At 36.3% G+C, this 23,208-nt stretch overlaps 2 protein-coding genes across 3 annotated transcripts in view; one reads left to right on the top strand and one right to left on the bottom strand.

Moving 5' to 3' along the window:
- colec12 (collectin sub-family member 12) overlaps positions 1 to 2,894 on the top strand; it is an 88,019-nt gene extending 85,125 nt beyond the window's left edge. The window contains exons 8-10 of the mRNA XM_066723401.1: positions 372 to 481; positions 683 to 828; positions 1,879 to 2,894. Coding sequence (XP_066579498.1) covers positions 372 to 481; positions 683 to 828; positions 1,879 to 1,895 — 273 coding nt within the window. The 3' untranslated portion in view covers positions 1,896 to 2,894. The remainder of the gene's footprint in view (positions 1 to 371; positions 482 to 682; positions 829 to 1,878) is intronic.
- Positions 2,895 to 8,537: 5,643 nt separating this feature from the next.
- On the bottom strand, positions 8,538 to 23,208 carry hacd1 (3-hydroxyacyl-CoA dehydratase 1). 2 transcript variants are annotated; one of them, XM_066723406.1, is made up of 7 exons: positions 23,055 to 23,208; positions 15,523 to 15,640; positions 13,892 to 13,910; positions 13,716 to 13,804; positions 11,873 to 11,994; positions 9,253 to 9,431; positions 8,538 to 8,724 (listed from the first exon to the last, which is right to left on the bottom strand). In XM_066723406.1, exons 1-7 carry the CDS (start codon positions 23,165 to 23,167, stop codon positions 8,642 to 8,644), a joined length of 723 nt encoding a protein of 240 aa, XP_066579503.1. In that variant the 5' UTR covers positions 23,168 to 23,208; the 3' UTR covers positions 8,538 to 8,641. The 2 variants fall into 2 exon arrangements, with proteins under 2 accessions (XP_066579503.1, XP_066579505.1); XM_066723408.1 differs by having other exon boundaries at positions 11,873 to 11,988.

Raw genomic sequence — 23,208 nt, 5'->3', positions numbered from 1 at the left:
GGTTGAGCAGCGAAACCCCCAGTGTCAGGGAAATGGTCTTCTGACAGATTTGTCACCATTTGGAGTTGTGTGGCTCAGACACTCTGGGGTGTGCACTTCGAATCTAACTGGGGCCAGACCACCAGTCTCACCATGGTGGTCTGACTTGGATCAATGAGTGTGATGTCGTTCTGTTGCTGAGTTTGCTGGGGACTTTAGAGGTGCATAGTTTAACCCTGCACACAAGGCTGATTGGTTGCTTGTTTGGAGCTGTGTGGATTGCTCAGATATTCAAATATATTTCTAATAGGGTGGGGTCTCAATGCACACACTTCATTAGGAAGGGGTTGAAACATATCTGATTGTGGCTGATTGTTGTTTTTGTCCTTCAGCAATGGATACGAAGGCAGGTTGCTGGCAAGGGCTTCTTTTGGTTAGGACTGACAGACAGAGAAGAAGAAAACACCTGGAAGTGGGTGGATGGAACAATGCCATCCTTTACGTAAGTGCTTATGTATACGTACCCGTTCTTATGCATTTACATGTCATGACATTTGATGCTCATCCATTGTCTCAGTGTTTAATTAATGCCTATTTATTATTTGATTTACTTATTTACAGTTTTTAAGTCAAAGTTTTGATTTAAGCCAGTCCTTATTCAAGAGCTCATTGTAGTGAATGAATGTCCCTTTTATAATTTCAGAAAGTGGAAAGCAGGCCAGCCCGATAACTGGAGCCATGGCCATGAGCAAGGGGAGGACTGCGCTGGCATGATCCACGAGGGCTACTGGAATGACTTCTTCTGTGAAGAGATCAACAGTTTCATCTGTGAGGCAGACAAGGAGAAAGGTAAGCCAAACACCCCCTTTACAGGGAGATGATGTTCATTTTAAAGGATATTGTAACATGTGTGTGCTCTTGTACAGTTCCAAGGATGCAGATAGAAAATGTACGCTAACAAGCCTGCCTGCATTCCCCACTATTATGGTTTGAACTCTGTCCCAGACCACCATCCAGCCAGCATTACAACATGAAAATGTATGTGAATACCTAAAGTTAAGCTCACACTACATATATTGTAAAATCCAAACCGATATTGAGAACGGTAGGCAGCTCACACTTAACGTCTGGCCTTCACCAAATGTATGTCTTTGGCATATTGAAGAAGTGCACACTAGATGATCATTTAAGGACAGGGGGTCACACACTTAACGACTGATCTGAAATCCCTTGTCGTGGGGAGCACCGACACAGCTTCGAAACTCCCCCAATGTCACGGAAACATGCGTGATGCAATAGAAAAGGTAAACAAACGGGGACCTGAACAGTCATGAGCTCGCCGCTGTTGCTGTTTGTGTGTTCATCTGTGCAGACAAACAAAAAAAGCAGAGAGACAAGAGAATGTGAATGAAGACACAGCTGGGGAGGCGAGGGCAATTTGCTTTGAGAGCTGGAGAAATAAATACTTCTGAAAATGACATACTCCTGTAATGTTTATTCTTCCTGAGATTTTGTTTTTATTCAATCAGCTCAACTTTCATTGGTTGCTGCCGGTCTCCGTTCTCAGAATGTGTCGTTGATCATCTCACACTACACGACCCGTGCCAATTCTAGTCATACATTTTAAACGTTTGATATAAGCGTAGTGGCCCGACAAGCTAGAGTTTGGATTGGAGGGAGAGCGTTTGCACTACGCGTTCATCGGTACCGGGCACATGCCCCGACCACGCTGCTAGTTGTCACAATTGTGTCCAGATCGGTGCAGATTTATTGGGATTGCAAAATCTGACTATATTTGTGCAAAGAAATGTGTAGTGTGAAATTAGCTTAAAGAAGCTGTTTGATTATAATTGTGATGTATTCATTAATCTAATACTAATCATTCTTCATTACCTGCAGAAATACCAGGATTATAGCACATGCCCAGTCCCAAAAAGGATACCTGACATTTGGTGGGAGTGAGTTGAAGAGCTTCATAAACATCTGACAAGTTTCAGAGACCTTGAACTTGCACCTTAGCTGTGAAGTCCCAAAAGAAGCTTTTCCAAAGAAGAAAGAAAATTGAAACCATTCGTTACTTCATATCCTTCTTCCGTTTCTGGACTTCGTCATCTGATACATTTTCCTGGAAGAATAAATTGAATTCACCCAGCAGGTTATTAAAGCAAAAATGTTTAGTATTACAGCAGTACGACAATCATAAAGTAAGAGGAGTATATTTGTTATTTAGGTATATAAATCAGATTAAATCATATAAAATATATGTTTTCCTTTTATTTTTATTTTTGTGTTACTAATGTCATTTCACATATTCAAGCCTGTAGTCCATTACTAACAATATCAGAATATGTATTTTCCTATTACAATTCTTGTGGGTTTTTGCGTGCCAAAATACAACAGATTTATTTTAGTGACACAGATAATTTTTTATACTGCTATTTGTTTTCTGAGAATTGGGAGTTTGCAATTAAGCACATGATGTAATGCTATCCTTGAGGAATGCCTGATTGAACCTCAAGAAATGTCTGGCTATATATAGCTATATTCTACACCGGAATTATAAATTTATCACAATATCATAAAAGGCATTAATCTGATTTTAAGCAAAAATACATGTCATTTTACTTTTTCTACCATATTTTTCTACATAAAATGTTTTATTGTGAAACTTGTAAAATTTTATGAGATGTGTTTTATATTCTGTATATAAAAAAACACAGTTGACCTCTCTATCCAGACACCCTAAATCAGACATTTCTTAATTTTACACTCTCAGGGAAATTTACATTTCCTGTACTAGGTACTTTGTTGTGGCGATTCACTTTTCTTTTTCTTCCTGTCCAGTCTTCAGATACCTAGAGTCACCTCATACACACATTCAACAGTAACTAACAAAAATAAACATATAAGAATTATTCAGTATGGGGTCTTGTCTTTCTTTATAAAATATTCTGTTATGTTATGCCAAAAAAAGGGAGACACAGAGTCCTGTGGCAGGATAACTAGACTGCCCCACCCTTACCAGGAAACATGTCTGGCGTTACATCTCAGGGCTGGTTGAGCAGCATAAGAATGTGGTTGGATGCTTTGTTTTCATTGGCTGGTCAATCAGCTGATTGTACACCTGAGGGACACCTTCAGCTCTAAATAAGACCTGGCCAAAGATTACAGAGAGTTGTCTATTGTTTCTTATCACCATGGTTTGTTTTTCGTATAGTGCTGGTTTAGTTTTGTACTTTTAAGTCTTTACTGTTTAAAGGGCTAGTGTGTTGTTTTTATGTTCAGTCAAACTTCTTTTCTTTTCTGTAATGAGCCTGTTAAGTTCTGGTTTCTGCCTAATACAAATAATGTCTCCAGTGAAGGTAGAGTGCCACCTGACAGTATTACAGATTTAAAGCACTAAACATGTAATGTTCCTCAGAGGCATAAAGCATGAAGGCCGGCACTTCAATATTGATTCAACCCTGTAGCCTAAAGATTACCCTTTGAATCTGTGCTGGATCATCGCTGTCTGGGATTGTTCAAAAGTTGGCATGCAACTGGTCAGGTACTGCAAGGGTTTCTTCATTTTGCTTGTGAGGCTATAGTGCTATCAGTCTGACTGTGTTCGGTGTCAAGCAAAAAGAAGCAAATAACAAAAGTGGATTTACATTTAAATTTAGATTCTGATGTGAAGAACCTGTTCTCACCCTGTCCTCTTTTCCACAGTATTACTCAATGCATGCATATTGCACGTTCGACATTCTATAGATTTAACTGAGATTGGATGAGCCATTCCTAACCTCTTATATGATGCAGTTGTCATTCAATTCAATCTGTATGCAGAACGTCCCATTTGTATGTGTTTCATGGTTTTAATGTTCTCGCTGGTCACACAAAGTGGAGTCCTTCATTTGCCCCTCATGCATCTGTGCTATCCAGAGGCCACAGTCTGAAAGAGGTTTGCTGGGTCAGTGATGATGTGTGGGGTTTAATGAATTAATGCTGAGCTCCAGGAGACAAGAAAACAACTCAATCAATAAAGAAAACCCATTTGTGGGTGCTGAAGCCCACACATAAAAAAAAAAAAAAAAAAAGGCAAAACTCCTTCAAGAAATACTTTCAGTATTATTTGATATTTGAAGTTGCAAACCACAATTAAAATTAAAATAAATGTTTTTCAAAGGAGGTTTGGTTTTATTCTACTTTTGTTTGTTCCATCTTCTATGCCTTCCTTTATTATTTTCTGGTAGAACAAGTCCTGTAAAAGAATAGTTACAATTATAATAAAACAGTGAAACATACAGTGGAATACCTTTAAGTGTAAAATCTTTTAAATGTATAGGCCTATATCAATTTAAACCAGGTGAGTTCACCTTAATACAATAAGTTGAGATTCAATAATTTGCATGTGTTCAGATGTCCAACTATCTATTGTGTGTGTGTGTGTGTGTGTGTGTGTGTGTGTGTGTGTGTGGTGTGTGTGTGTGTGTGTGTATGTATATATATATATATATATATATATATACACACACACACACAGTACTGTGCAAATGTTTTAGGCAGGTGTGGAAAAAAAATGCTGTAAAGAATGCTTTCAAAAATAGATGTTACTAGTTTATCAATTATCTAAACGCGAAGTGAGTGAACAGAAGAAAAATCTACATCAAATCAATATTTGGTGTGACCACCCTTTGCCTTCAAAACACCATTCATTCTGACCAAATCCCCAACTCCATTTGCAGAAATGCAGCCCCAAACTTGCAAGGAACCTCCACCATGCTTCACTGTTGCCTGCAGACACTCATTCGTGTACCGCTCTCCAGCTACATTTTTCACATTTTGACTTATCAGTCCAGAGCACCTGCTGCCATTTTTCTGCACCCCAGTTCCTGTGTTTTCGTGCATAGTTCAGTCGCTTGGCCTTGTTGCCACGTTGGAGGTATGGCTTTTTGGCCACAAGTCTTCCATGAAGGCCACTTCTGACCAGACTTCTCCGGACAGTAGATGGGTGTACCAGGGTCCCACTGTTTTCTGCCAATTCTGAGCTGATGGCACTGCTGGACATCTTCCTATTGCGAAGGGAAGTAAGCATGATGTGTCTTTCATCTGCTGCAGTAAGTTTCCTTGGCCGACCACTACGGTCCTCAACGTTGCCCGTATCTTTGTGCTTCTTCAAAAGAGCTTGGACAGCACATCTGGAAACCCCTGTCTGCCTGGGAGAGACCTGGCTGATGCAGTATAACTACCTTGTGTCTTGTTGCTGTGCTCAGTCTTGCCATGGTGTATGACTTTTGACAGTAAACTGTCTTCAGCAGCCTCACCTTGTTAGCTGAGTTTGGCTGTTCCTCCCCCAGTTTTATTCCTCCTACACAGCGGTTTCTGTTTCAGTTAATGGTTGTGTTTCAACCTACATATTGAATTGATGATCATTAGCACCTGTTTGGTATAATTGTTTAATCATACACCTGACTATATGCCTACAAAATCCCTGACTCTGTGCAAGTGAACCTAGAAGAATTGATGCTGTTTTGAAAGCAAAGGGTGGTCACACCAAATATGGATTTGATTTAGATTTTTCTTGTTCACTCACTTTGCATTTAGTTAATTGATTAATATAATCTATTAACATGTCTATTTTTGAAAGCATTCTTACTTTACAGACTTGCCTAAAACTTTTGCATCAGTACTATATATATATATATATATATATATATATATATATGAGAGAGAGAGAGAGAGAGAGAGAGGTGTATGTATACTTTTTCATGAAATCATAAAATGTATCACTTGTAGTCTGATAATTGTACTGTAGATTAAGGTTAACAGATATGGGCTGGGAAGCTCATCTGACTGAACACTGTGCTGAAAACATCAATGTCTGAGGTTTATTCAAATTTAACCACAAACTGAGGAGTTAGCATGCCATCCCATTCCTTAACAATTGAAAGCACACTAGATAGTGTACCCTGATATACCACTGGGATAAGGACTCATATTTTCCGAGAAATAAATGTTGATGGGAAATACACTGTACAATAAGTAAACTATTGAAGAGTTCAATTAAAACCTCAACTAAATTAGGTTAGGATTTGTATTTCATCAGCAAAAATGTTTTCAGTATTTATATATAATGATTTCTTTGTTGATGTCTGTGTCCAGTTTATATTGAATATGTTTATTGTTTCGTTTTGTTTGTTTTGGACGCATTTCCATCCCTTTCTGCTTGAAATTAAAACCATAACCAATTTTCCGTACTCATTAATGGTTATGGGTGAGGAATGCTATTAGTCTACAGTATTCATCTATTCTACAATCACCTTTAAGGTTTTTAAAGAAACCTTAATAAATGAGGAAGTACAAAAAAATAAAAATAAAGATTAAGATTACGAACGGGGAAAAGCCTGCCTTCTTTATATGTCTAGCCTATGGATATGTTACTTAAACTGTACACACTAAGTATATTTGTAAGAAAACAAAATATACAAAATACATTTCTCAAAACGCAGTTTTACTTAATAGCAAGTTATATGACTTCTAGGGTACCTAAAAGCATTTAATTAGGCAAATACACTGTACAAAATATACTGCAAAGCTACAATAGGTTTGCTTCATGTGCAACGTTCATGCATAAAAATGTTTACTTTACAATACCAATACATGTTTTTTCTTTTTTTTTTAAGACATAAAACAATATAATGTAATTTTAATTCTGTACTTACTAATCTTACCTTCTGTTTGTTGTTATTGTATTTTATTTGCAAAGTACCCTGCCCACATATAAGCACTACTATTACATTTTAGGGAACAACACAATTCACATTTCCATTCCCTTCAAGGTCAATTCACACTTTCAGATTTTGAACCACCTCAAGATTAAAAATTATATCCCTCCAATGCTCATGCTATGAAACAAACTACTCTTGCCTACAATTGTCTACCTCTTTATTTTATTCAAAATCGTTCTTACAAGTTTTACAGCAAGAAGCCTATTTTGAAGTTTAACGCCACAAATAACAAATATATTGAATGAGGCTGATATATATGTTCTCAAATGTATTTATTTTTTACTTCTTTTCTACTGCTAGCCTTGATTCAAAGCATATATCCAATCAATCAATCAATAAGACCATTGACAAGCAGTGCATGACATGAAACGATAGTTCCTTAAGGGTTCATGTTCAATTATATGTAAGTGTATATATCCTGGTATTTAATCATGTCTACATGGTCTTCATTTCTTTATTTTTTAATAATTAGCTGCACAGAAGATGGAAATAATTTAACTGACGTGAAAAAAAGCACCATTTTGAAAATCCTGTAACAGACGTCTGGAACCAACATTCCTTAAGTCAGCAATGATTCAGAAAATAACTGAAAACACTTCGTTCTTAGGTTCTTTTCATATGCACATGAATGTATTAATCTCTGTGTGAATAATCATTTTTCCATCCCTTTCAATTTGCACATCAAATTTCAATTTTGATCCATAACTTCAAAATTAAAATAAACAAAACACAAAATCCTAACATCTACAGGAAGCAGAAAGAAAACCAGACAGGACATTCACTATCAAAATGTTGCCTGTAGTTTAAAATCCATGTAACATGTTCCTAAAGATTTACAGCTTTATTCCAAAACAACAATAACACATTAGTTTTAATTTCTCAGATAGTTCATGACACTTAATGTTCATTTTAGTTAATAACAGTAAATGAGCTTAAAACAGCTAATGCTACACGGTGTGCTAGATCAAATTAGAATTCTGTACAAGTCTGTACAGAACATGTTTCATATTTGGTTAGAAGTGCTGGGTATAAATGTATTATGATTTTAAAAAATGCAAGAAGAGCAGCAAAATATAACCTTATGAAACTTAAATACAACTGGACACTAAGTCCTCAAGGTTTGCAGTTATTCTAGCATGAGACTTGCAATTCTTTCTGACTTGAACTACATTGTAAGAGCTGAATTAATGGACCATCCAAGAACATTTACTGTGCTAATTGAATTACTGCCTTACTTAAAACTGCACAAGGCATGTGGGATTTGTCAAAATAGTAAATGCCGTAAAGCGATAAATCCTAACAGGGAATAGGATAACAAAATAAAAAGACAAAAACATCACAGCACATGTAACGTCAACAAAATCAATGACAGTACCAGTCACAGTGTCACATTGATCTTGTAACCTACAGACTACCAACGTTGCTGTCGTTATGCCTGTAGTGAACAAATATTGAAGGCACAACACTGTTTCTTCACAGTGTAAAATAACTGCCATTCAAATTAAAAGTTGTTTTATAATATAAACTCTTTAAAGGTGTGTTTTGAATTGGCTTGACGAATAGTATTAGTATCATCCTTTGGGCCACTCAGACCTGACTAAGTGTAACACATATTGTTATGCATTTTGTAATGATCTCTGCTGTTTTTCTATTCATATTGTGCACCACATAACTGAACAGAGTAAAATTGCCACTCTTGTTTTTCCTTCAAATGAGTATGTGCTGTTTAGGGTTACTGATTTAATGCACTGATGTTATGTGGTGATAAAGAAATAAAAGAATCCACATTGGTTCATGCACAGCTGTTTATTCTTGTTCCATGATTGTTACTTTAGCTCCTTTTGTGGGTCATGTTGGCTTAGCTGTACAGTCTTGTTATCCTGCGAAAAGGTGATCTAATCGTCCTTTTCAACAATCACCTCTCCGTGAAGCACCTTCCTCCTCTGACGGAGCATGTGGAAATACAGTTGGGGAAACACTTTGAAGGGAAGAAGAGAAAAAGACGCAGGTGAGTCAGGATATAGGGCAGCCAGTTAGGAGTTCGCTGCTGCACCCGATACTCGCAATAAATATCTGACTGGATTTCGAGTACCATCATGGTTATCTCTAAACCTCCATTGTGGGTCATAACTTCTACATTTCAAGCATTGCCATCTGTTCATTGAGAAAACATATCAAAAGAGGCGGGGCTCCTGCGTGGCTCAACAGACATAGCTGGACTGTATCAGTGTGATAGGAAGCAGATGGTCTAAAAGCACATGCACAGATGCTTTTATGTTCTCTGTGTCTCTTGTGGGCCAAGATGAGGGTTGATTTACTGGCACATCCTAATTGGTAGGATAAGCAATAAAAAATAGTTACTGATTCCACATAAAAATGCCTAAATAGGTATATATGAACCACATGATCTTCAGTTTTACTTTATGGTCTATTGATTGTACAATCTTAATGTAGCACAGCATAAAAATGGATTCATTAGTACCTACATAGATTTTGATTGACTTACGTGGTATATATGAGATCATGACAAGGATAAGGAAGATGTAGTAGTCAAAAGAGACATTGTATTTGTTGGGAAGCCTCATGGAAAACATGCCGGACTTCTGGACGTACGGCAGAGCAGCATAAATGGTCATGATTTCACCGGCCACTCCAAGCGGGTACAGGACAATAAACAGGTTGTATCTGGCAAAGACAAAAATAACCCAAAATAATCAACAACAGAAAATGAAAAGGATTTCTATTCCTCCCATGACGGCAAAGAAAAATAGAAGACCAACCGAAGACTTGCAGTATTCATGACACAATTACTACCACGTATTACTACTTTGTAATCTTTCTTTGATTATTTTTGCTCTCTTGTCCCTGCTGTTTCACAAACCACACAAAACAACTTGAGAATCACTATAGCTTTTAAACACATCTCATTGTTACTCGGTATTGGGAACCAGAAAGACACCTAACAAAAAACAAAACAATAGGACTGAATTGCAAGGCCCCATGGGTATCAAATCCATTTACACACACACAGAACACAAAATATATATAATAGTACAACTGGTTTGGAAGGTATTTTTCTATAAATAAATTAAAAACATTTTGTATTCCCTGGCTGCAACCACCTGGATTACCTTTTGTACATTCTCAGTTGATCAGGATGATTAGAAATTACATTTTTAATAGCAGTACAGAACACAGAATCGCAATCTTTGCAGTCGACACCTTAACCATTAGATAAGCCATATTTAGTCATCCATGCTTGAAGAATCTAATATTTATTCAAGACGGTAGCAGTAGCTAAGGGGACTGTCTCAGCGGATGTGGAAGAAATGTTCGAAGTACATTCCATGACCAAAACAGATGGCATTCAAAATAGGAGCAGCTGAACATGAAACCCTCCCAAGGACTGCCTTCACCCCTCAACTTAAAGGAACCCTTCAGTCTTGGAAGCAGGGTCTGAAGGCATAGACTGATCACAAGGGGAGGGGCACTCAACTTCACTTTTGAGAAGCACACCACACCATTCAAACACAAACGCTGCAATGACAAAGCTTTCATGCTATTTGTATTTGATTGAAATACATTTAAAAGGAATTTAATCATTGGATCTCTTACAGGTACACACATTCGATTAGTATATATTGTGTTGGGCTTCCTGATAGCATAAGATTTTTCTGTTATTTGGGGCCTTTTACCATACAAATGAAAACAAGGTCAATATTTTATTAACCACAGTTGGAACCACCATAGAATTACTTTCAAAAGTACAATACTTCCTCCCTTCCATTTCAATACTTTCCATTACGAGATGTAAAGATTGTAACGTGTATATTAGTGTGTGTATATATATATGTCCTTACAGAGAAAAAGCCATTAAAGAGATTTAGACCTATGAGATTATTTATTATTTCATGTACTTGCCAATTGCAGTTAAGGGCAAACTGAAGCTAATTTAGCCCCATAACTACCTGGAGAGGAGCTCTTTAAAACACTCTGAGGCTTATCTCCTGAAGCTTTACTGTATTTGATTTGGTGGTATTTGGTATTGGATATTGGATGATATTTTCCTGTAGGTAATTATGGTCTCTGTGGTATATTAGGACTTCAAGCCAACAGATATGGAAAAGAATAATAGAACAAATAATGTAATTATAAGGGAAATAAAAAGATAATATATATATATATATATATATATATATATATATATATATTAAGATTCCTTTACACTTTCTAGAATATAAAACATGGAAGAAGCAAAAACAGAGGCGGATGTGCATCAGTCAGGAAGTGACATCAAAGAAAGATCTACGCAGATCTACTCAAGCTCTTAAAGCGATCATATACAGCTTTCACTCGTTCCTTTGCATGCTAGTCTTGACCTGCTTGCCCTTGCCTTTGCCACACACTTTTAAGCAGTGTGTGAGCATTATGAAATGAAATGAATATCTTATATGGGCTGAGATCTACTGTGTATTTGGCCAAAACCATTAGCCATTTCACCCTTAAATCCCTATGTACCTATTACTATTTATTACTATATAATTATTTTTTATAAGGCCCCAGTGTTCCACTCTTAAAAATGAATATATAAATATACAAGAGAGAGCTTTTAAATGTATGGAATTAAACAACTGGGGAATTTTAAATGAAAAGAGAAACAAAATGATAGAAATACATTTGAAAAAAATATCTAATGCTAATTTCAGGCCACTTTTTATACATATAGTGGAGGAAATGGCTATTTCCTTACTAAGGTACCACTAGTGTATGCCAACAACCTCTGAATAAGTTATTCACAGAGTCAAGTGACCAAAATGTCCTTATAACAGAATAATATTACATTTCCCTACCTGTAAAAGTGCAGCGGTGTTGTTTCTAAGGTCATCAGGTTCTAACACAAGAAAATTACAAGCTATGGGTATTGCCTAGTTTAACTGCCTTAACGGATATTTTTATTGGAAAAGATCAAAATGAATTCATGCATTGAATAAATATGTTTGTTCAATATTGTTAATATCTAATTAATTGGATGCTAATTGTTGTGTTATGTTCAGTCAGTTTGGTAAGAGTAAGGCATGCACACACTGGGCAAGCCAAACAACCCACACACTGCACACAGGCCCCACCTGGCCCATTTGATGAAATATGGCAAGAGGTGGAGCAGACTGAATGTATAGAAGGAATATCTTGTTATCTCTGTCACCGTCCACACGACCAGGAAAAGGACAACGCTCTCCTCATTCTGGATCTTCCAGAAAAAGGGAAGAACAAGTGGGGAAAAACAAAGAAAATAAACTATATAACTACATATATATATATATATATATATATATATATATATATAGATGTAGATATAGATATAGATAGGAATGTCAACAGCAAAAACACAGATTATGCAACATTATTTTACTAGTTCAATGTTCTTTATTTACATACTTTTGATCATATATATTATCACAGTTGCTTCAGAGAAACATTGGAGATTCTGATTCTGATATGCTTACTTTTTTATTTCAAACGGTGCAAAAAATATTTTATACAAGTGTAGAAACATTTGGTGGAGTTGTATTTGAAGCAAACCGTATCATTTTATGTTTTAATGGTACATTGAAGACTATTCCTTTAAATCAGCGGAAGTAGTCTTAGTAGCAGCTCCCTTTCTAAATCAGCATTACTCAAGTCAGCAGATTTTATTGGGCTGTTAAATCATTACCTGCTTTAGGCCATGGAAAAAGGGTTAGATTGGTTTAATGGAATAAACAATTAGTTTAATTATCCAATTAAATGCTCAATTGGAATGAAAAGCAGAAAACTGTCCTCAGATTGAAAAAAGCCAGATAACTCCTACAAACCACTATAGCAGCAAATGCCATTTATCGCATGTAGTGAACATGGAAAACCCTGGCCAGTCATAATACAGCTGACTGACAAAAAATATATTATGTTAATTCAAAATGATTGTTAAATGCAAATTATACAATGCATAAAAACACTATCATAATTATTACCAATACTTCCACCACCTACTGATAATCAAATTGAACCTAATACATGTTTATATATGGAAATATAGATGTGTATTTGTTCAGCAATATATATTCTTTAGAAACCCAGATTTAACAAATCTGAATATATCCATTTTATGGCAGCGTTACAACGTTCTCAGAAAAGCTTTTTTCTTTGTGCATTAAACACTGCAGCATGCTATTGTCTTCCCTAGAGGGAGACATATCAGGATAAATAGCACATAAAATACATCCTAAATCTTCATTTTTTTTCTACAAAAGTTTTTCATACTGTCCCACATAAACAGAAAAGCATTTATAACAAAACAAAATATAAAGTTACCTCATTAATGTTAACCTAATACTGACCAATACAATATAAAATGTAAAAATATATCATAAATCAGTAATGGCATGGTATGAAAAAGCTCTAAGTTGAGTTATTGAGAATAGTGTATTTGTGATTGTCTTCTACTCCACAGGCAGAACGATCAGTCATATTTTTAAATAATGAGTTCAGACTTCCTATCTCACACACAATTTGTTATGTGTTATTAATCTATTAAATATTGCCTATAACAGTAGTTGTGCATCAATTTTACATATCGTACATTATGCTCAATACATGTCAGAGAAATTCAGAATGGGTCCACTGCCTGATGCAATCCACTTGAAAAAGGACCTTCCATGGCAGGGCATGCTAAAAAAAAACTAAACAATGATATTAGGCCTAGACAAAATAAAAAAATGTGACCTACCCATCAATCGTGAATCACAATAATTTACCAAAACACAGTTAAAAGTTTTGTCAGAAGCCTTTCTACCACAATTTTGTCCTTTTGGTCAAAGCAAAAATGACAATCACCAAATAAAAACGTGCTCTATAATGCATTTTCAACTTTCTGTATGTTTACATTTATGAATATGAAAATTAAAATAGGAGAATTGAAATGGAGTAAGTCACCTGTTTGATGCTGTTTGTAATGAACCAAACCATGAAGATTCTTGAACACACTTGGACCCCAGTCACAATCACAGAGGTGCGCACCATTCCTTGAAGAAAAAATAAATATCATATATTGCTTTTATGTGCAAGGAAAAATGTATATAAAGAATAAATCAGTCTAAACTTATACATACCAACTGCACAATGGAAAACCTGAAAATAGAAAACAAAAGTCAGATGAATTCAAAACATATATTATAAATACAGAAAAATACTCATTTATTATTTTAATTTCTTTATGTTCCAGGCTTCATTTTATGTTCCAAATAGAAATAACAGCTAAATAACAACTATTGTCTGTAGCTGCTCCCCAGTCTACAGTTGTGGGATCTGTGATTGTGCGAGCCTTCTGCTCCTTCTTTTATCCTTCTTTTATCAGAAAATGTGTCAGACCATCTCACTACTCTGATCTGCTCATCACATTAGGTCACAGTGACTAAACAAACTCAGTGTCATCAATCACTACTGTAAACTACTGCTCTTGCAGTCTTTCTTCCATAGGTATGGATCAAGATCTCCCATTAATTCAGACAGCTGGTTTATAAAAGATGTGTTTGGCTCGCAAGGTCAAAAACAGGGGCCACAAACTGTACTAACCCAGCACTTTTCTCACAATTTAAAGTAAAGCCAAGAGTCATGATGATTATTCCTTATGTTCCATATGGGCTACAGTTAACAACCTGCTTTTATAGATTTTTTGCAGTTCATCTGTACAGCATCACTACACCATATTTAAAGTGGTGTGTGTTTACATCTAGGTGGTATAAGTGTTAATATTAATGTGATTGTCCAACGTATTAAAGTTATTTAATTAGTTAAACTCATGTGATAAGTCATATGCGTGGCTTTTACATTTAAATATGATCAATTTAGTTTAGATTCACTAAGCTAATGAATTGCCTTTGTGTGAGTAATGCATGTGAGAAATGAACCAATAACATATTCTGTTACATAATGAAGTCCTGCATTGCTTTCTTGAAGAATATGTTTAAAGTACCACTCATACGTAAAAACATATCTAGCCTACTACAACACGAGGATTACATATTTCTACCATGTATTAAATATATATATTTGTTCCATAAGGTTTAGTCTTTTTACAAGCTCACCTTTATTTTGTGAAATGTATTCTAATAGCATTATGACATTGCAAAATAAAAAATAAAAAACTTATAAGTAGACATAGTAAATGTTTGTTTGTAAAATAGGACAAAAAAATATGTTGTGGAAGTTAAAATAAAATGAAAACGTTTCTAAAACAATATTAAACTGGTTAAAGGTTAGAGTTAATTTCTAACATTCATTTCAACTCAACTATTCTCATGCTGTAATCCTGGAATGCAAACTGCAGAGTTACAGTATAGCCTAAACCAGAGGGCAGACACTACTGGTAAAGCTCAGGGTTTGCAAATGCCTGTCCAGCAACAAAGATCACTGTTGCATGATATTGCAAACTTCCCTCGATCAATAGCAGTGCTACTTATGTGCTACTGTATATAGAGTACATTATATGCTTGATTTGAAGCAGTAACCTCCAAGCCACAGGACAAACCCTGTGCCAATTATTAGTTTGGACTAATGAATGAATGCAATGGTTTAGTTCTATACCACATTAACATGGGAATATGGAGACAAAATGTTATTTTGAAACATCACACATAGAGATGTCTGCTTCAGTGTTTAAATTAGAATCACTGAGAGTCTCTGAATGCACTCTCTAAAAACACTGTCAGAACGCAATCACATTCATCAGCACCTCTATTACCTCAAGCAATGCAAATGTCTGGAAAAACTTGAGTGTCCTTGATATACTTTTGTACAGACCCTTGTGTGTCCCTTTCTCTATATAAAAACGAATCATTGCTACAGCCAGCACCAGCCACCTGTAAACAGAAGAAAAAATACTTTTGAATTTATTTTATAATGGTTTAGTATTTATAATAAACGATGCACAGTACATTCTTTAAAAGTATAATGGTTTACACACAGGAATAATAAAACATGGCATATTTAATTACACCATATTCAAAGACAGCTCCTGCAAATGTGCTGCATGTCTGTTTTCTCATTTTCAAAACATGATAAGGAATAGCCTATGTTAAGCAGTAAACTACTTAAAGTTTCTTTCAGTTTATTTTGTGTGTGTGTGTGTGAATTGCAATACACCAATACTAATTTGCTCTTATAATCTAGAAAGATATTTATTTGAATTCTGTGTCCATTAAGTACCTAGCCTATATACTGAGGAATGCATCTTTACATCATCTTAGTACGAAAAACAAAAACACTACTGAAGTTTTTGTGCTTGTTCATTTGAGCAATCCTTCTGATTGGCATTGTATGTCTTGTAATTCAATTACGAAGTATGAAATCCCGTAATCCCTTATGAAATGCTGTTGTTGTGATACATTCTAAACAAGGAACAGCAACCCGACTTACAGCACAAACATTTGCACCAGAACCTAAATTAAATTATGCATTAAACCTGATAAAAGTTATCTGCAGTCACATTTTAGATGGAAGATAATTCTTCATTACTCACTTCTACAAATTGACTGCATAATTAGGATTTTTCTATATCAAATAGACACCACTAGATATGAAGTTTCAACTTTACATTTTCTGATGTTACTACTTGACAGTTAATGGGACATACAGTGCATCCGGAAAGTATACACAGCGCTTCACTTTTTCCATATTTTGTTATGATACAGCCTTATTCCAAAATGCAAAAAAAGCATATGTACATAAGTATTCACAGCCTTTGCCATGACACTCAAAATTGAGCTCAGGTGCATCCTGTTTCCACTGATCATCCATGAGATGTTTCTACAACTTGATTGTGGAGTCCAGCTGTGGTAAATTCAGTTGATTGGACAGGATTTGGAAAGGCACACACCTGTCTATATATGGTCCCACAGTTAACACTGCATGTCGGAGCACAAACCAAGCCATGAAGTCCAAGGAATTGTCTGTAGACCTCCGAGACAGGATTGTATCGAGGCACAGATCTGGGGAAGGGTACAGAAAAAATTCTGCAGCATTGAAGGTCCCAATGAGCACAGCGGCCTCCATCATCCGTGGTCTGGAACCACCAGGACTCTTCCTAGAGCTGGCCGCCCGGCCAAACTGAGCGATTGGGGGAGAAGGGCCTTAGTTAGGAAGCAAGATGGTCACTCTGACAGAGCTCCAGCGTGTCTCTGTGGAGAGAGGAGAACCTTCCAGAAGAACAACCATCTCTGCAGCGCTCCACCAATCAGGCCTGTATGGTAGAGTGGCCAGACGGAAGCCACTCCTCAGTAAAAGGCACATGACAGCCCGCCTGGAGTTTGTCAAAAGGCACCTGAAGGACTCTCAGACCATGAGAAACAAAGATTGAACTCTTTGGCCTGAATGGCAAGCTTGAGGCTGTAATTGGTGCCAAAGGTGTTTCAACAAAGTATTGAGCAAAGGCTGTGAATACTTACATACATGTGCTTTTTTTGTTTTTAATTTTTAATACATTTGCAAAGATTTCAAACAAACGTCTTTCACGTTGTCTTTATGGGGTATTGTTTGTAGAATTTTGAGGAAAATAATGAATTTAATCCATTTTGGAATAAGGCTCTAACATAACAAAATGTGGAAAAAGTGAAGCGCTGTGAATACTTTCCAGATGCATTGTACATCTACAGAGCACATATTTAGTAAACATTTGTGCTTCTTAAATTAACCTCCATACATTAGATCCTGTTCCTAGTACATTCGTAACTTACATCTGGATACATCCTTATGTTGACTACTTCTATGAGCAAAGTACAAAACATTTTCTGATAATTTCCCTACCTATAATGTCTCCACATAGAAACTGTAAGGAAAGAACTAAATAATTCAAATGGCAAGTTATGCTTTCTGAATACATTATGATCAGTGTGTAAATACCACTAAACAGAATTATTAATGTAAAACTTTCTGTAACCAGCACCAGTCATAAGAGACATAAATAAATACAGAAATAAAATATTAAAAAGGTTTTTTTATTTGTTCTAAAAAAAAAAAAAAAACTATAGTAACTGTTGACTCCCAAGTTATTCCTTCCACAGTGTGAAAAGACATTCTTTCTTTGAGATAGAAACAGGTTTCAGTATATAAAACAAAACACATGGAAAGAAAGTGATGAAAGTTACAAAGTCTTTATCCCAACAAAGAGTTGGAACCATTAGGAAAGCATGAGTATAATGCCTTCAGACAGTGCTAGGGGTAATGGGAACCCTGAGGAATAACTATTACTTCTCTCAAAATCCTATCTTTTCATATCCTGTGTGGCTTGCATTCTTTTACATCACATTATGCGATTACATTTTGAATACTTTATAAACATAGCACACCTTGAGAATAACATTGAACGTTTTTTGTAAAAAGGCAGTCATCATTCTGAAATCTGACCAAGGGCCGGATTAAATCAAAACTTTGACCCACCCACTAATAGCAAACTACAAACCTGTACATCATAGCAGTTACATTTCTGATTAGAAGAAAGTGGCATCTTAGTAAAAATGCAGCCGCAACTGAGTACAGCTATGTAGTTTTCTACTATTTCTACTATTAGCGGGTGGGTCAATTTAATCCGACCCCCATGTCTGAAGCGTTAGTCTGTGTAGATGACCTTTCAATAATTCAGCCACATCTATAATGAATATTTCAAATATATTGATATTTCACATCAAGAACAAATTACTCCACAACTGTGACCGGAGGTAAAGACAATCAGTGGGGGTGGGGTGGGGGGTTACACAACCAGCAAACTTTCCCAAGGACATAGCATGAAGCATGATTAACCTTGAAGATTTTTCACACCGCATATAACCACGCACAGATGAACTTCAGAAAACGAACTACGCTCCCAGTGCTCGTCTACAGACACTCGGTCAACCATAGCAACACATATTAGTTATTTTGTTGATAGATTTACCTAAGGTTGGCTACTGTTAATTATAAAATTACATTATATATAATAGAATGTTACAAACTCAAAGCAGTGTCCCAACAGAGTGCAGCACAGAGTATAACACCTTAACACAACAAATGAGGCCTGTGAAGGCACAATATACTGTTACATTGATGTTTCAGGCTCAATGTGGATTAGGAATAAGACAGGCGGATGAGTAAACCTCTTTGGTAAAGTTAACCAAAATAACTTTTACTCCCAAATTAAATCAACACACACAAACTGGACCCAAAATTAAAATAACAACTTCCAATATATAAATAATAGCTGTAACAATATACTTTTTCATTAGCCCATGTATTACTTCTGCTTCTTTCAAAGTTGCCGTCTTCAACGTTCATCATTTCATTCATAGAGTAAATTTCGAATAGAATTAACTAGTTCTACAAAAACCCTGTCCATATAAAGAGAATTCTATATACAAGTCAATAGAGCTAAAGTCAAAACCACGTGCTGAACAAGGATGAGTTCTGGAAGCTTCCGTTATTACGTGAAACCCACAGAGAAAAGGATTTCAGAGCATTCTAGAACATTCTATTACCGCACAAGAATGTGATTTATTTAAATGTCTAGTTCGAAGAACTTCCTAATGTCAAAACCCAGTACAATACACACACAAATCACAAAACTTTAAAAGCTTTGTGACAAAGCAGACCACAAATAAAATTAGATAAAACCATCAATCTGAGAGCATTTGTCAAATTCTTCTGAGCCTGGGATGTTGTGCAGCAGTGTCATTTCTCGTTCCCAAGCCCAGCCCAGCCCATCCCAGCCCATCCCATCCCTCGTTTCTGAACATTGTGAACTCCAGGGGGTAGGAGCCTGTGATTTCAAAGATGTATTTTTTCAGCGATTACTCTTGTTTAATAAATATTGTTCAGAACGCAATACTTATTATTGAATACAATATTTTCAGAGATTACTGAGCACTGATTCAGTTTAGACAAAATTGTAAAGATTCCAGTTGGTTTAACTGAGTTAAGACAGGGGGTGTGTTCTCAATTAATCCTGTGCTATAAACACAAATATTCCAGTGCATTTTGCAAAAACAAGAAACTGATGTATTATGCAGCCAGCAGCATATTGTTGAGATACTGTTGCCTGTAGAGGTGTGTGTGTGGTGTGTTTGTCTTAGTGCTGCCTGCGATGGACTGGCTAGGGGTTACCCTGTACCCTGCCTTGTGCCCTGTGTCCACCAGGTTCTGATCCAGCCCACTGTGACGCTGTAATGGATGAAGTTATTGATGGATGAATCTGGCCCAATAGCCACCCACCTACGGCACTATTCATATTAATAAAAGTCCATGTCTATAAACAAGTGCATCGGGCAATCGATGATAGTGTGAGTTCATCAACTAATAAATGTATCTGGTCAGGAAATAAGTTCATCATCATCATAGAAAGAAATGACATGACAACTCTTAACGTATCAGTAATCAGAACCAAGCACAGCCCTTCTGAGATACCTGTAGTATCAATGTGCACTTATTTTTAAATAAACCAGCAGTTCAATTACCAATGATTAGTGAGGGCTGTTTTTTGAGACAAATATAATACTGGCTTGAACCCTAGATCTGCAAGAATAATACTATACATGAACATTTCCATGAGGAAGAAAAACTATGTATGTAATACACATTAAATGTATGTACTGGAGGCAGGATACACATCTAGATCGTATGAGAATTTGTACTTATCTGCCAATAACATGCTATCCTTTCCCAATCCAAAGTGGTACTAAACATAATGGCAAACAGAGAACATAAGAAATTTTATATGAAACATATATTGCTGAAGCAAAATAATACAGTAGAGAATGTGCCAGAATCTTCCAGCAATATAAATAACATTTAGATGGGTAACAAAGTGAATTCCCTATTGTCATTAGAAAGTAAACCAATTTCGAGAACAGGAATAAATATAAGTATATATAAGAAAATTGTTGTGTAGGCTTATACCTTTTATTGAAACATTTAGGCTAGTCATCAAAAGATGCTACTTAGAACCACTGAATCAAAGACACTTTAAGAGAATGACTTTTTATTTGATTGGGACTGCAGCATCTATTATTTATTCTTAATTTATTCTTCACAAAACTAATGATAGCAATTTTGTTTAATGAGCAAAATAATCTTTAGTTCAATTAAAAAAGCAAGACAAGATGGTGAAAGACTAAATTGTATTTACTACCAAAGCAATGATGTCAATCCCACACTTAAATTACATGACAGTTAACTTAGTTATTATTATTTAATTATTATTATTGTTGTTGTTTCTTAGTTGTTGCATATCTGCTCACTGCAATCTGCTTGACTCAGTTGTTGTTTATTATGCCTGGAAAATGACTGATTGTCTTCTAATTTTCATTTTGGCTAAGCTCCGTTTCTGAATCAAACCCTCAATTAAAGTAACTATGTACTTAGCAATTACCTTTAGAATTCATGACTCATTTCTTAAACAATTAGAAATGTTAAGGTACATTTTAATATATATTTAAACTAACTAAGTAAAATAACAAATACTTAAATAGTCTTGTTTATAGCTGTGGCAGAAAAAAACTTTGCCACATGCAAGGACATGACATGCGTAACTGTGTGTGGAAAACAATTATACGTCTGTAAAGCAGTAGGCTTGGTATCTTCGGCCAACTCTTTATCACATTCATTCCATTCATCTTTGAAATGTATTCTTGAATTGTTCACTGGTATTTGCAAATATTATAACTGTCAGACTACACAAAAGAGCCTGAAACAAAACAACAGAGAAATACTCAATTGCAAACCTGAAGATAACCTGAAGTAGCCATAACAAATTTAGTTGGACCAATTTATCACTTAAAACCTAATGTTCAGTCATGTGATGGCAAAGCTGAGGGACTGTGGCCTCCAAGCAGCACAACAGGCAAACCTCTACTGTAAGCATCTGCACATCTACTGTAAACACACTCAAATTGATTCAGTTGAAAAAATAAACAATTTGTTCACCCCTGCAGTACAACAAAAAGACAGTTTGTATCTGAAATTCAGTTTAATTGATTTTTTGCCTTTAATAGCACACTTAATGGGAGCTTTCAACGGCTTTCCCCTACATAATTACAATGACACACTTTAAACTACAGTGTACACAGTAACCTGATTGTACAGTGTCATATCAATACTCCAGATTACTTAATAAACAAAATCTCTTGCTGCTGAATCACTGCGAGAAGGTCAATACCCACCAAGGATGAACCACACCAGAAGCTATTTTAATAACTTACTTTTACAAAAAGGTTTTACCATCCAGGTCCCCGTTTTTACATACATCTAATTTCGTATGATTGAATTAATGAAACATTAGATTTTACAGTACCAGTGAAGCTATGGAAATATAAGTGCTGAAACAGGGTAGTGTAAGCCTGAGAACATGCAATGTAAAATACATTAATAGAACTGGAGCTCATGGAAGTATACAAATCTATGCAAACAACTAACATAACCTCAATAGAAATATTTTAAAAACATTTAGGGGATTATCCATTTCAAGGGGATTTACCATTTATTGCTAGTATCAATTCATTATTTTGCTGCAGAAATAGAAAAAAAAACATTTGCACAACAGCAAACTGCAAAATGCAACAATTCTCAAATGTCAATCTCCATTAAGATTCTGGTTTTTCTTTTTATCTTGCTCAGAAGTCAGTAATTCATCACTCAGTAATACATTCATATGACACACACACACACACGTCTGTCGAGCTTGCACTTCACACGTTGGGCTGACAGTCACTTGCGCAAACTTTACAGAACTTGACAGTACGAGTCGGAGTCGGACTGGATTGCGGATTGGATATGATCGCACCGGGATGGACAACAAACACACGAAGACAAACTGGGGTCGTATTGTTCAATAATCTCCTCGGGCTCATATAAGACCGCACACACTTTTTTGGAAGTCATTAAAATCTGCCTATTGAGCATTTCTCCGTCCCAGGCCGGAGCTCCAGTGTCAGCGCTCCGTCTATACTTATCACTGCAACTGTCGAGACACTAGAGATGACGCTGACACGGTATAATCGACCGTATTTGGAAGAGCTAAACCTGCTTCGGGGGCCTCTTCCCCCTGCACCCCCAACTACCCTTGTAAGTCAATTAAAATAATCGAAACAAATCAAACAACCCTCTCCTACACACACACACACACACACACATGAAAGTTTGCCTGGCCTGGCACACCGCCCTGCACACGCACCGTCCCGTCCCGCCGCACGCCAGCCGCGCCGCGCTGTATAAGGCGGCGGCAGGAGAATAAACCCAATAACGGTCACATACCCGGCGGTCATGGCGATGTTATAAAACGTCAGCCAGGTGAGGGCGAGGGCACTTCTGCCTTTTTTCTTGCTTTCCTTCTCCTCGACCGAGCCGTCCTCCTCGCTGGACGCCATGGTGCGGGACAGGGGCAGTGAGGGGCGGGCGGGCGGGCGGG

Source organism: Amia ocellicauda, chromosome 2 (assembly GCF_036373705.1).
Source record: "Amia ocellicauda isolate fAmiCal2 chromosome 2, fAmiCal2.hap1, whole genome shotgun sequence".
NCBI lineage: Eukaryota > Metazoa > Chordata > Actinopteri > Amiiformes > Amiidae > Amia > Amia ocellicauda.
Note: the sequence above shows the minus strand (reverse complement) of the source record. Positions and strands in the feature narration are given on the sequence as shown.

What these genes read in the sequence shown, in the direction of transcription:
- hacd1 (XM_066723406.1), bottom strand. Translation starts at nt 23,167, where the DNA reads ATGGCGTCCAGCGAGGAGGACGGCTCGGTCGAGGAGAAGGAAAGCAAG. An exon ending in AACATCGCCATGACCGCCGG is followed by an intron (nt 15,641 to 23,054) that starts GTATGTGACCGT and finishes TTCTGTTTACAG; the next exon opens with GTGGCTGGTGCTGGCTGTAG. An exon ending in CATGATCTCATATATACCAC is followed by an intron (nt 8,725 to 9,252) that starts GTAAGTCAATCA and finishes TTCCCTTCAAAG; the next exon opens with TGTTTCCCCAACTGTATTTC.